The sequence below is a fragment of the Mya arenaria genome, chromosome 16, assembly GCF_026914265.1.
Source record: "Mya arenaria isolate MELC-2E11 chromosome 16, ASM2691426v1".
Lineage (NCBI taxonomy): Eukaryota > Metazoa > Mollusca > Bivalvia > Myida > Myidae > Mya > Mya arenaria.
In genome coordinates, this window is record NC_069137.1 from 3,653,580 (window position 1) to 3,668,043 (window position 14,464).

The 14,464-nt window shown below is 31.7% G+C and overlaps 1 protein-coding gene across 5 annotated transcripts in view; it reads left to right on the forward strand.

Moving 5' to 3' along the window:
• Nucleotides 1–14,464, forward strand: part of LOC128222041 (trichohyalin-like) — an 83,284-nt gene that overhangs the window by 16,458 nt on the left and 52,362 nt on the right. For all 5 annotated transcript variants that reach the window (XR_008259058.1, XM_052930794.1, XM_052930796.1 and 2 more), the window contains exons 9-18: nt 3,621–3,683; nt 3,873–3,935; nt 4,195–4,257; nt 4,488–4,583; nt 4,874–4,915; nt 6,495–6,536; nt 6,933–6,977; nt 7,244–7,285; nt 7,598–7,639; nt 14,104–14,145. Coding sequence is in view for 4 of the 5 variants with exons in the window: in XM_052930794.1 (XP_052786754.1) it covers nt 3,621–3,683; nt 3,873–3,935; nt 4,195–4,257; nt 4,488–4,583; nt 4,874–4,915; nt 6,495–6,536; nt 6,933–6,977; nt 7,244–7,285; nt 7,598–7,639; nt 14,104–14,145 (540 nt within the window). In the remaining variant the exon portion in view is untranslated. The remainder of the gene's footprint in view (nt 1–3,620; nt 3,684–3,872; nt 3,936–4,194; nt 4,258–4,487; nt 4,584–4,873; nt 4,916–6,494; nt 6,537–6,932; nt 6,978–7,243; nt 7,286–7,597; nt 7,640–14,103; nt 14,146–14,464) is intronic.

The window sequence follows — 14,464 nt, forward strand, 5'->3', positions numbered from 1 at the left end:
ATCTTTCGGGACAGTTCAATATTATGTATTTTAATGAACGATTTGTTCGGGACTAGTTTCAAGTTATGTTTTTGGGAATTGGATGTTGATATAAGTAAAGCAAAGATAAATCGAGGTATTTAGCAATTAAAACTAAGTAAAAGTACAGTACCAGATAATTATTTCAATAAATAGTTTATACATGCAAACACAGTGTTCAACATCTTTTAAATTCACTTTTAATGTTAATTTCAAAACTTGTTATTTTCCACAAACATGGTATGATGGTTTTATAGTGCCACTTTATAAGATAGGATCTTTTCATAACCCGGAAAACTACAAGGATATAATTATACTGAGAGTATTGGATAAACGCTTTCCCAAATTCTAAAACACCAATTGACTTCTTGGGCTGTAATTTTCAATGTTTACATCGAAGCTCAAGCCGGTTTTCGCAGTTGAATGACCACTACTGATACAACCTTTTTATTTCACGTTTTAATAACACATATGATAAATCAGGGTAAAAAGTGTGTTTTTTTAACTTCATAGATTTCAGTAAAGTTTTTGATAATGTTGAAGGCAATAGTCTTTGCTGATAAAACTTGGTATAAAATGATGACAATTCTTAAAATCATGAACTCAAGTGTTAAATCTCGTGTTAGGTTCAACAAGTTAAGCGACGAGTTTTTGTGCTTTTTAGTCGTTCGTCAAAGCGAATCGTGGTCTCGTTCTTGTTTCAATGTTTCTCAATGGCATTGAAGAATCTCTAAGAAATAAGGGGTATTAATTGTAATAGTATGTACATGACAAAAATGTTTATTTCATTGTACGCTGACGACATATATAGGATCTGACACGAGTTGTCATTTAATACCAGATTTAATTAAACGAGTTCATGATTTTTTTTTAGTAAGCGAGCCTCTGGCGAGCTTACTTACAACTTTCATGGACGAGTTTAATAAAAATCTTGTATAAAATGACAACAAGTGTCAGATCGTTTTGATCACATGCTTAAAACGGTGTTTTTATTAGCAATGTCTAGGTTATTTCTTTATTCTCATAATTTATAGATGTCATCGTCCAAAGTTTATCCCTCGTGAGGAAAGGGGTCAAGTGTATAACATGCAATTAATTGGAAGACAAATATCAGTTTGCGATAGAATGTAATTTATATACTGTACTTCGTAAAGGATACATTTTTAAATATTACTGGTCAAACCCTTATATTTATCAACTTTTCGAAAGGACTGATATTTCTAAACTCAGAAAGTTCAAAACATACTTATATTTCGCTTTTAAATTAAAAGCTTGTTTACAAAGATGAATCACGTTTATTTGTCAGTTTGTTGTTATGAGATATTGCGTTACATTTACCTTTATGTATTGGAAAATTGTTTTATATGTATTGAATGGTTGATATTTATATCTTTAAAATGTGTGATGTTTTAAATTAATGTATTCAAATTTAACATGACTCAGCTTTCTATATTGCATTATGCTGTCTCTGTATGTATGTGTACGTATATTAACACCTTATACGTCTAAGATGTGAACGTTCACCTTTCAAATTTCGCGTTGTCTTTAATCACGTTCTTTCTTATCTGTAAAAGCTTTTGCAAATTCTAAATCTTCGTATGTAAAAAGGAAATTTCCACATGCTCCACTTGCTATGTCATTTGTTAATGCTTATTTGTGTATTTTGTATTTTTCTCACGGGCCATGTGGCTTATTATCCCCCGCCGAATCGAAGATTTCGGGAGGGGGATATTGTTTTGGTGTTGTCCGTCCGTCCTTCCGTCCATCCGTCCTTCCGTCCGTTCGTCCGTCCGGTTCCATATCTTGGAACGCATTGATCAGAAAATGTTCAAACTTGGTCAGAATGTTCCCCTTGATCATATCTCGACCTATTTTAAAAGTGGGTCACATGAGGTCAAAAACAAGGTCACTAGGTCGAATCTTAGAAAAATCTTTGAAACATACTAGAGGCATTATATATGGTCAAATATTCATGAAACTGTATCAGAATGTTTTCCTTGATGAACTCTTGGTCGTAGATAAAACTGGGTCACATATGATCGAAAATTAGGTCACTGGGTCAAATCTTAGAAATATCTTCTCCAGAACAATATCATGGTAATGATTGGTCAAGTTATGTTCAAAATTGGTAATGATGTACCCCTTGATGAAATATGGACCACTTAAAACTGTGGGTCACATGGGGTCAAAAACTAGGTCAAAAGGTCAAATCTTAGAAAAATCTTTGAAACATACTAGAGGCATTATACATGGTCAAATATTTATAGAACTTAATCAGAATGTTTTCCTTGATGAAATCTTGGACTTGTTTCAAACTGGGTCACATATGATTTAAAATTAGGTCACAAGGTCAAATCTTAGAATTTTTTTGTCTGGAATAGAAATGTTGTCGGATTATGTTCAAACTTGGTCATGATGCATCCCTTGATGAAAGATGGACCGCTGGCAAAAGTGGGGCATATGGGGTCAAAAATTAGGTCACTAGGTCAAATTTTAGAAAAATCTTTGAAACACATTAGAGGCAATATGTATGGTCTTATATCCATGAAACTTGATCAGACTGTTTTCCTTGATAAGCTCGTGGACATGTTTTAAACCGGGTCACATGCGATTAAAAATAAGGTCACTAGGTCAAATGTCAGGTAGACGGTGGTGATTGGTCTGATTAAGATCAAACATGGTCAGAATTTTCTCTAAGTTGAATTTTGACTGCGTTTTAAAAGTGGATTAATGGGTCAAAAACTAGGTCACTAGATCATATCTTGCAGAAATCTTTGGAACACTCTAGAGGCAATACATCTGCTCTATTTTCCATGAAACTTAATCAGAATGACTCGATGAACTCTTGGAATAGTTTCAAACTAGTAAGTCATGTGAGGTCAAAAATTAGGTCACTGAGTTAAATCTTAAAAAAAAACCTTGCGGACACTCTAGAGGCTGTATTTTTTGCATATTTCTTGACCAATCTTCATGAAACTTGATCAGAATGTTTGCCTTGATGAAATCTTAGATTAGTTTGGAACTGGGTAGCATGGAGTCATAAACTAGGTTTCTTGGTCAATTCTAAATGTTATATTTATACAATATTTTTTTTTTCAAACAGTTGCAATCAAACTCAAACTCTTATATATATATATTTCATCAACAATTAATTTCCATTCCTTGACTTAGCCCAGTCAGGCGGGGGATATCAATTCAACGAATTTGCTTGTTAAACCTGTATTCAAAACACATACTATCTTTCTAAATTTATCTCGTATATGTCAATGACCAGTTTTACAACAATATAACTGAAAGACGGTGACGTTGAGTAAATAAAGTGGGTGATGGCTGTCCAACATCTGCTGACGATGTGATTCTTTTATCGCTTTGTAAAGATGACCTGCAACATTTCATAAACTCTTGTTACGATAAATCAGTCAATGAAACTTACATACAATGCCCAAACATGTAACGTTGTGGTGTTAAATATAAAATTATTACCGCCGATCGTTTTATTCACTTTAATAGAAGTTAATTGTGATTAAACAATCGATTTATCGAAATATCAGCGACGCTTGCAATAACAAAATATTTATCTGTAATTACTGTGTCTATTTCAGGGACAACGAAAGATCGCTACAAAAGGAAATACGACAAAAACAGAAAGAATGTAAAAGACTGAGGTTAGCCTCTGTAACATAGATAACATGAAATACATTCAGCTTCATTTAAACAATATTTTCTTATCGCTTTAACAATTCGTGTTTCAAGTCAACTTCTTTGAGTTATCTTTTTTCACATACTACAAATAAAACAAACACGTAGTAATTCTACACACTACCGCCTTATATTCATAACTATGTCTTTTTCAGAAAAAAAGAAAAGTCGCTGCAAAAAGATATTAATCAACTAGAGAAAGAATGTAAAGAATTTAGGTTAGCCTTTGTAACATAGATAACATGAAATAAATTCAGCTACATTAAAGTAATAATGTCTTATCGCTCAAAACGTTCGTGTTTCAAGTCAAGATTTATGTTTATGTTATCTTGTAACGTATCTAGCGTAATACAAATAAAACAAACACGTAGTAATTCTACTCTTGTAGCTCACATTGTATTACGTTCTCTAATGAAGTTAAATACATAATTTACAATGAACACTTCTGCCTTATATTCATGACTGTGTTTATTTCAGAAAAAGAGAAAAGTCGCTGCAAAAAGAAATAAAACAACTAAAGGAAGAATGTAAAGGTTTAAGGTTAGCTTTTGTAACACAGCGCAACATATGAAATTAGTTCAGCTACATTAGTAGTAGTTAGTTAGTAATGATATCTTGTCGCCCAAAACATTCCTGTTACAAGTCAAGTTCTTTATATTATCTTGTTTCCACATGATACAAATAACGCAACCAAAAAATGCAATATTAGGAAACAATATTTCATTTACGGTTTTTATATAGAAAGCATAGTAGTGACATCTTTCTTACAGAAGATGCAATAATGAGCGGAGTTTTGCTTTAAACCAGAAACAAAGCGAGTTAGCCAAAAAAAGAAAGGAGCTTCTAGCACTGCAAGAAACTATCAGGTAAGATTAACGTCTAAACCGTTCAACAGTTATATAAGGAAATCGACTTTGGACAAACATTTAGTTTTCCCTGTTTAACAGAAACTGTACAATTTTTACAAATGATCAAGACACCATCAATTAATATTGTATCATATAATTTGATTTTTTACCATTAATGGAAAATAACATATTGATCCTGATTAGCTGTATACACGATCATTTCAATGAGTTTGTTATGTTTCAATTGAAAACGCAGCTTTGTAGCCCAAAGCGACTACCTATTATTTGTTTTGTTCTTGATTTTATAGAGTAAAAGATGAATGCCTAAGAAAGTACAATGACACACTAAGGTAAACCAATCCAGATTTATAAAAAAAAACCTGTCCTCATATTTGTTTTCCAATCTTAAAGTAGAAATGTATTTTATTATCTTGACACTTATGCCGAATTCCAAAAATATGTATATTAAATGTAAGCTATTAATTCATCATAATATATTGTTTGGTAGACCAAAACATATATGGATTGTGCAGCATTTATTTGACCTTTGTTAAAGCTCATTTGCAATGTGAAGTTGTTGCCCATTCCAAATGGATTAAGGTTTGCCTTTTATACTACAATGATTGATTTAATTGTATACATCAGCATCATTTTTATAACTTAAGTATAATTATGTTTATAATAAAATCACACAAAAGTTTTACATCATTTACACTAATGTCACAAACATTTCTAGATCCTATAATGTTGCACTAAAAATGCGTTTTGGCGCATAGTTAAGTTTGTCCACGAAACCCAAAGCTTGTTGGCACATATAAATAATATATAGTGGCTAGAGTTTTTACCTGATCTCGATCCGAAGAGTCAATTTTCATGTTGCTTACTCTTTCAGTTTAAGTAATAATTTTATTTTATATGTTCTTTGCGACTCAGGGGTAACTAATCAGTGTTAAAGATTTATACTAAAAATAAATTTTGCATTTTTATATAAATATCACATTCCTGTGAGGGCGCTATTGAAAATTGTCAACATGTAAATTATAATGTTGACTGAGGCATCGCCGAAGGTTGACAATTTCAATAGTGCCATCACAGGAATGTGATATCTGTTTTATTATACCGAATAAAATCAACACATGTTTTATAACAATAATCATTTAAATTTAAGAAAAACAACGACATAAATAACAATCAACACATGTTATATAACAATAATCATTTTTAATTGTCAATGTAGTAGAAATCAACATAAATGAGTTCAATATAACATAAATCAATCCTGATAGAGTTCAAAGATGAGTTCGTGTCTTTACCATCAATCGTTCTAAATGATGCAACCAAATAAACGAAGATTTTTGTCCAAAACATCCTTTGAAAAGCTTTCAAATTCACAAATTTCACCACGAAAACTCCTGAAAAGCTGAACACTTCTTTGTACGGTTCTTTGTGTGCCTTTGGAATTATAATACTCAACTAATGTCTTTAAATCGCCCTTCGTAATATATAAAACACGTTGAGAGTTTATTTTTCACAGCCGCTGGTCTCAGACAAGAGATAAAACAGCCTTGACCTTTTGACGTAAATAAAGCACTATGAGCGTTTGTCTGATATAGATGTGTATGGTTATAACCCAAACACTTACGCAGTGGTCTCACCTGACAAATATTTAAATATTTTTGATTTTATTCATTCCGTAGTCGATAGTTTGTACGGTTATATAATGAAATTATATTTTTATATATATTTGTTTATATTATATTTTTTTTATGCTGGCATCTTATCTTATTACTTAGATGGAAAGCTAAAACGAATGCGCATGACCACTAGGGTAAAGGGAATTTAAAATAGATAATACATACTTTAGTAGAACGATTACAAAATAATATTATGACATATTTTAATGTATTAATATAGTTCTCACTATTGCAGAACAAAAAAGAAATATATATCGGACTTGGAACTTGAATTAGCGTAAGTATTAATTTTCTTTATTTTTTGGGAAAGCTAAATGATTTTTTCGGCCATCAGGTTTTGGTCTCATAATATATAGTTTTTGGACAATAATGTCTAATGTCGAAAAATATGTTCGTTTACTTTCTGGCAATATACTTCTTCAGACGAGACATGTGTGTCCACACAATTCCCCTGCGTTCAAAAATGTTCAAAAGCCATCACTTGTTTAAAAGCCATAATTTCTAGCCCCGTATAGTGGTCATACTAGCCAAGGGCAACCTACCTGTGAATGTATATGTTTAGACGCATATGAACAATATAACTATGTTTTACTTCATTCTGCGTATGTAGAAAACATTGGAACATGCACTTTTACAAATACATTGAAGCATCTCTGTTATTTTCTACTTTCAGGGATTTGAAAAAAGAACTCAGTCTGCAACTAAAAAGACATCACGAGTAACAATCTTAAATACATTAGTCAAAATTACGCACACAAAGTTTTATATCCTTATATATAACTGTGAGGTTTTGTATGCAAGTACTAAGATAAAATATCTAATTTTGTTTGGGTATCGTACTCGTACATTAGAGTATATCCATAAAGAATATTTATGTGATGAATAACGAAAAAATATGCTATAAGATTCGGAATCAAACCAAGAAATAGAATTAACCCACAATTCTTCGCGTCACAATTTATACAAAACATATATTTGTTTCAGAGAAGAGAGCAAAATAGCAACGTTTGAGAACGATAAGAAAAAGCAAGTAACATTTAATTATAATGTACCTTTTGATGTGCATGTGGTAGAAGGTTGGCAATTATTATTTTACCTTTTGTTTGAATACATTCCTCTTTTAAATACGAATAAAATACACCGCATCAATATCTACTTATAACGAGTTTGATTTAATTGTTTCTCGTAAAAGATTTGACAACTGCAATTTGACCAAAATTGTTAAGTATACGAATTAATTTACGTTTTGTCGTCATTTGTATTTAAAACATTATGTAACAAATGGTATCATAAACTTACATAGGTTAACAAATATTATATTATAAAATTCGTTTACAGACTTGAAGAAAATGTTAAAAAGTTGGATGTCGACAAAAAAAAGTAAGTACACGTTTTACTTGTTGTTGTGCGGCAATTTATATTCCAAGGATTAGGTAACTGATTGCATCATACACAGGCACACATTTATGTGACTGTATACTTGAAGAAAATGTCATAAGTCAGATGTAGACCAAAATAAGTACGAACATGTTGTAAGAAGTAAGGCACTGCTTCGACGGGCTCTAGCAGTAGCCCGGATGTGAACATATTTACAACAAGTTTCACTTGTTTGTTATTTAAACTCATACTGATCACAAATCGATCTCACTTGTGTAATACCGTTGGTTAAATAGTTATTATGCTTCATAACAATACCTCGAACAAATTTGTACTTATTGTTTGGTTTTACATACCTACTTTTTATATATAGTACGTATGCACTGTGCTTTTTGTGGAGTTCTGTGCTGTTCTTCCCTGTTTCTTGTTTGTGATATTTTTGTTTTTATGTTCTATGACTTTGGCGTTTGCCCAGTGCCAATAAACCGGGTTTATGTTTAAACGTTTTGCTACTGAGCTTGTTTCTGTAGTTTTTCGCATTAATATTGGTACAAAAACAGTTTTGGACAACAATATACCAGAAAATGAGATTTCTACACATTTGAATAACTGTCATCGGTAACCTGTGGATATCTGAACTGACATAACTAATTTCAGTTAAAACCAATGCTACGTTTTGCATTGTATTACATTCACTAATTATCAAACATGTTTATAACAATGTAAAAGTCCTTAGCGAACACTTACAAACATTACGGGATTACAAATTGATTGACACTGAATTGTGTACATTGCATATTGCATTTTCAATATGTCTAAATTCCACTGAAGGAATTCAATTTTACTTTTTTGTATAATAAAAAGCACATGATGTAAATTTGATAATACGAAATCCGTTACAGTGTCATTGTAGAGGGATTTGGTTATTCATATTCTTGCAGCTAAGACAATTACAATGATAAAACATTTCCAACAGCTAAAAGAGAGCTCTGCTGATAATGATTATTTACAGAAATAGCTCTTTTTAAGTGTAAGTAACACTATTAAACTATTTTAGGATTTTATTTACCAAATTATGTTACTAGGAGTATCTGTCAGTGATGTATGTGTTTGTCTTCATACAAACAATTTGAACAAATTTTGAAAAAAAAAGCCTGTGAGAGAGTCTCTTAAATGTACAATCTGTGAAATTCTGTGAATTTATTCCATAATTGATCTCCATCAGTAGAGGAAACGGTTCCTAATCTCCATTAGTAGGGGAACATACCTTGTTGTCTGAAGAAACTCGTGTACATGGTTTCTAAAGATATGGTTATTGAAGATGCACATTTTGAACCTAAAAACATTTTATGCTTTCTAATACAAAACTGAAATTTAAAAAAAATAATGTTTCAAATGATGTAAACAAATACCCATTTCTTAAATCTTCCAAATGACGTTAAATATACCCATTTCTCAAATATTTGAAAAAGACATGAACAATAATTATTGTTATAAATTTGAAATGGAATTTCTCAAATGGTGTTAAGAAACACTGAAAATGCTAAAATCAGTAGCTGCACTATTAAAGTTATCCCATCATGTTTGTAATCAGCTTTTTTTCAAACAAAACATTTAAATGAGTGCACTGCATGTTCTTATTTATATAATAAAGTTCTGTAAAAGGACCAAGGCCAAAATATTGCACAAGTTGAATACCTTGACACCAGTTCTAACAATCGTGATATAAATAACATAATTTAGAAAGGTTTAACCAACAAAAAGATTTACTTAAGTCACAACATAACTCTGGAACAACGTATGAATGCTGAATAAATTTGATTTAAAAATGTGCTTTATTGAACAATGTTATTGAATTGCCACACACCTTCATTATAACACATTATTACACATTTCCGGACTAATAACCAATACAATAGTTTTACACAGTAAGCAATTACTTGAAATACCCTATGAAATCATTTTACGAAGTCTATAATTCAAAATCATAAAAGCTAAAAGGCATAAACTCTGTTTTTACTTGAGTAACCTTTCATGTTTACATGCAACTAAAGAAATAAGTGACTGGTTGCCATGTCTACTGATTGACATACCTTCTTTTTGGTGTCCAAGCTAAACATATCGTCAAAAATAACTACTTACTTTAAATTCCGAAAGTATCTAATCACCCAATCTACAGAACTGAGAACATAAAACATTGTTGTTTTTTTCGAAGTATTCAGATACATTTTATATTAATTATGATTGATCAATTCTGGAGCTTTTGGGATTTTAAGTTTGTTTGGGAAATTCCGTCTGTTATATTATATTAGTGAGTGAAAATATCAGAAGAATATGGGCCGACCGAAAACACAGTTTTAATATATCGAATATACTAATAGCTGTTATTTTTCACCTAGTACTAGTACTATAATATTGTAAATCTACTTATAAGTGTCAAACAAAACCTTGATTTAGCTGTACAAATAGCAAGGTAATAACCATTCCTTAAATTTATATCTATCTAACCGTAATGAATTACCTAAATTGGCCGTTCAAGAATTTTTATTGACATCCAACGGACACAAAAAAGTTCCGTTGACTTCCATGATATTCTGCCTAAAATTACTTTAACACTTGAAAATAGGAACGTGTGAATCAACAAATATGTTGACATATGAAACATTGAGTAATTTTTAAAGCTTCTATTAAGTTGTATCTCTCTTGAAAAAAAAAATAATATTAATAAATCAAATATTTTTTATACTTCTTCATATAAGCAATCAGTACAATAAATGATTCGGCTAGTGTTTTGTTTCAAAGTCGAAAAACGATATGACTACTCGATTATTAAAGTCAGAGCTGTAGACCTAATGCAACACGTATAGGATATATCACGAGTCGTCATATAGTACGCATTATATATTCACCGAGTTCAGGAAATATGTTTGAAAGCGAGTCTTTGTTAAGCTAAATTACATACTTCCTGGTCGAGTGGAATAAAACTGTGTATTGTATAATGACGAGTGTTCAAATATTTTTATCGTATGTTTTTTTTGGTAAACATAATATAAAGTCGTTCCGTTTCACCTGCACTTTTGTTGAGTCGAATATCCCTAAAAGAATATGGTATTTCACACGCTCCTTGCTTTCAAATATGTAGTACCCGGAGTATTGTCGAGCAAAACTATTTTTCAAGCCTTTATTTACCACTAGACCACGGATCCGCCTCCAAGAGGTTTACCCTAGATTTTTGTAATATTTAAGCTATATACCTGGCTTGGTAATATTACGTGATAACATCAACTAGCAAATCACGCATACGAATGAATTCTACTAGGTAAACATACCTAATAATCTGTTTTATTGGAAAAATAAAAAACAAAATGCGAAAAATAAATTAATGTTAAACTATGTGGTACTTCAGTTAGTTAGTTTCAATGCATTGTACACATCGATACCAAGTTTATGTCAGTTTTCGACAATTTTTCTCTTTTTTTGCTATTTCATCATACGGTGTATAGCCCCTTTTAGTTTTTGCACAAAACCGCACATAACAACGACTCCAAAGCTTTAACAATACCACATGTGTTTCCTTAAAAAAACTTATAGCTACATGTAACAATCAGAGTTGTAAGTATTAGCTGTGAGCATTATAAGCACTTCATTTCGGTTATATGTGCATTTCACTGATAACTAATAATTATATATTTATTTGAATTTCAACACTCAAACAATAGATAATAATTCACGTGTAACACATTATTCGAAAATTATATTTTAAAATGTGTCTTATATGACGTCGCCCTTTTGTTTAATTATATTTAATTTCTCCCTTTTATTAATTTGTAAAACCTAAACTTTCACCGATTCTAACAGTTCTATCAAAATATTCACGTAATACATAATTTAAACTTGCTTGGCAGGAAGGTATAGGACAAACGACATTAGATTAGAATGTATAGGTGGGAAGTAATCGATTGACAGGGGCAGCTATTACCGTCCCCACCCCTTCACAGAAAATTGACTTCTATTTTTTTCTAATGATTTTTGATGCCAAAAAGTACTCCAACACCAGGAATTAAAACGAAATCCATTTTCAGAGTTTGGATAAGACAATAATCTTAATCTAAAATAATTAAATTAAAGGATCTTATTTTTATCCACCGATTTTCTAAACGGTCATATGCAAGGTAATGTTCTACTTTAATTATTGACAGACTAAAAGCAGTTATAAATGTGTGAGGGTTTTAATTTTTTCCATATATACATTAACTCCAGTATCGGAACACAAAAATATATAATAGTTATAACTGTTATATAACCACAGAGTGGATAAATATGATGCTATTCTCTTATACCCCCCACTATTTATTGAATGTTGTCCTTGACAACATAGTAAAAACATTAACAATACCCGCAACATCCACGATTGCAAGTGTCCACTCGCACTTTAGCGCACCAGTATAATCTAAACACACTTGACTTGTTGGTGCTGTACCATTTGAACAGTGAATAAATTAGCACCAAAATAATTAACTTTTTTATGTGAATTGAAATACATTTGACTGCTTTGTAAAACTCGTTCTGAAATTTAGCCAAAAATATTTGTTACAAGCAAAAAGCTAAATTGTAAAGGGGAATGGAGTATTTAAAAAACATATAAATCGTAAAGGCTTCCTGAAATTCGCAGTTTTTTGTATATTATTATAAGTATTATTATCACATTTTTTCCAGTTTCAACAACTTGGAGCGAATTCGCTAGATTATGAAGTGTGTATTCGGAAATATGCATCTTATTTGAATTCATACAAAACAAATGAATTGTACATCTCTGTTAATAGTTACACATTCGTTACGAACAATTGTGTTTATTTTCTAACTCTTATCAGTCGGATTGAGCCCAATTTTATTTGGATATTACAAATTGTACGAACGTTACTATTGAAGGGCGCAGTTAAGAACGTTTATATAGTACGAACTCAATCACGAGGTTTGCTTGTGACATACTTGTATTGGTGCACCTCTCTTTCAAACATAACAATTGGCAAAAAATACTTTTTACTCAAACGAAACAGCACAAATTTAAAAAAAAATCCAACCACTTTTCATTTTCACTGACGTAATCATCCATTCTGTAAGGTTAATGGTGCTGACACATCTTTTCGTTTATGTCACAATTTCTCAAACAGCCATTGTGTCGGGCCCGCACCCTCCCCTGTTAGTTACAATCTGTAACTCAAACACATTGTTGCATTGCAAGAGGGAACACCATCCTCGTTAACGTAAACCGGGGGTAGGGGGGAGTGTGCCCGGTATAGGGCTCAAACACCAGGATACTAGCACTGTGCCGCAACCAAACAAGCACCCGACTGCCAGCCTTTACCCACAACCGTCATTTTTTTAGTTACAATATTTTGCAAAAAAAACACAGTTTTTCTTGACTGGACGGAAAACCTCTCCCGCACCCTCGCCGACACCATTTTATTATAATTCTCTCACACAGTATCGGTGTTGCATGGCAGGAAGTGAACCCCGCCTCGCCACTCCCTTACATACTTTAAGTTTCAATCTATTAATCAGCCATGGTGATTGTTGAAAGGCGTTCAATTATTAGACGTTTTAAATCACAATACCTCACTCACTCTGGTGGTGACCCGCAGCTAACCAATCCATCTTTTCGGTCACAATGTGTACACTCGGTCTCACTCAGTCACTGATTAAGTCATAAAGATGCAAACAAATATTAAGACCGTCATCATTTTTATCAAAATCTCCACTGTCGAAGTGGCAGTCTAGATTACAAAATGATAATACACAGTACCTTTTCCGTAACCAGCTATGCTGTGTGTTTGCAATTGTCAAAATCAAATCATTTATCAGAAAAAAATGCATTTAATATACTTTCCGAAATGTATTTCAAAATCTGACTTCAGAAGAACAGTATGTATATAGTGACCTTTGTTTCGTGCGTATGCATATTTAATGAAATATTGAATACAAAATATATTTCAAAAAACATATAGAGTTATGATTTGTTTTAGTGTGTTAGATTACGCAGAGTTCTTATTATCTTTGTTAAAACGCTTACATTAAATTATTTGAAATTTACATTGGGCCTACATTTTGCTTCTGTTGGTTAGATTTTTTTCATGTAAACATAAAAAAAAATGTTTATTGATACGGCCAAGTTAAAGATGACAAAAACAACGAATGTAAGTGTCGGCTTTTTTCACGCTTAATATGGTTAATGAGCTAAAATACTGGTGCCATCACATGAACGTCTTTTTTAGGCTAATCATATTTGCAATTTGAAATAATATAGTGCTAATTGTATGCGTGTAGCCTTAAAAGAGCTCTACCGAGCTTCGCTAATATTAGAATCACTAATCGTTGTTAATGTCAATTGAAGTACATGCACTAAATAACATGTGTCATCATATATTGGCATAACATAGCAATTACTATAGTATGGCATTTATTTACAGACTGGAAGAAAATGCTATCAAGTTAGCTGAAGACCAGAAGAGGTAAGTACACGTTATACTTACCGTTGTTGTTGCCACTCTTAGTCCATGCACTACGTAACCTAATTGACCATTAACTGACATTAATGAACACCTGATATATTACGGTATTATTGTTTTACATACTGTAAAAATATGCTAAAAAGTTTGATGTTGACAAAACGAAGCGAGTTCACGTATCGTCAATCCTTATTTCACCACTTTTAGTTCATACAATAGGTAAACTCACATTTTATTAGCTGGCATACATGTTCAAATAATATTTCATGTTTTTTGCTTTTAAATATGGCACGCTAATTTATTATTAATTCAGAAATGTAGT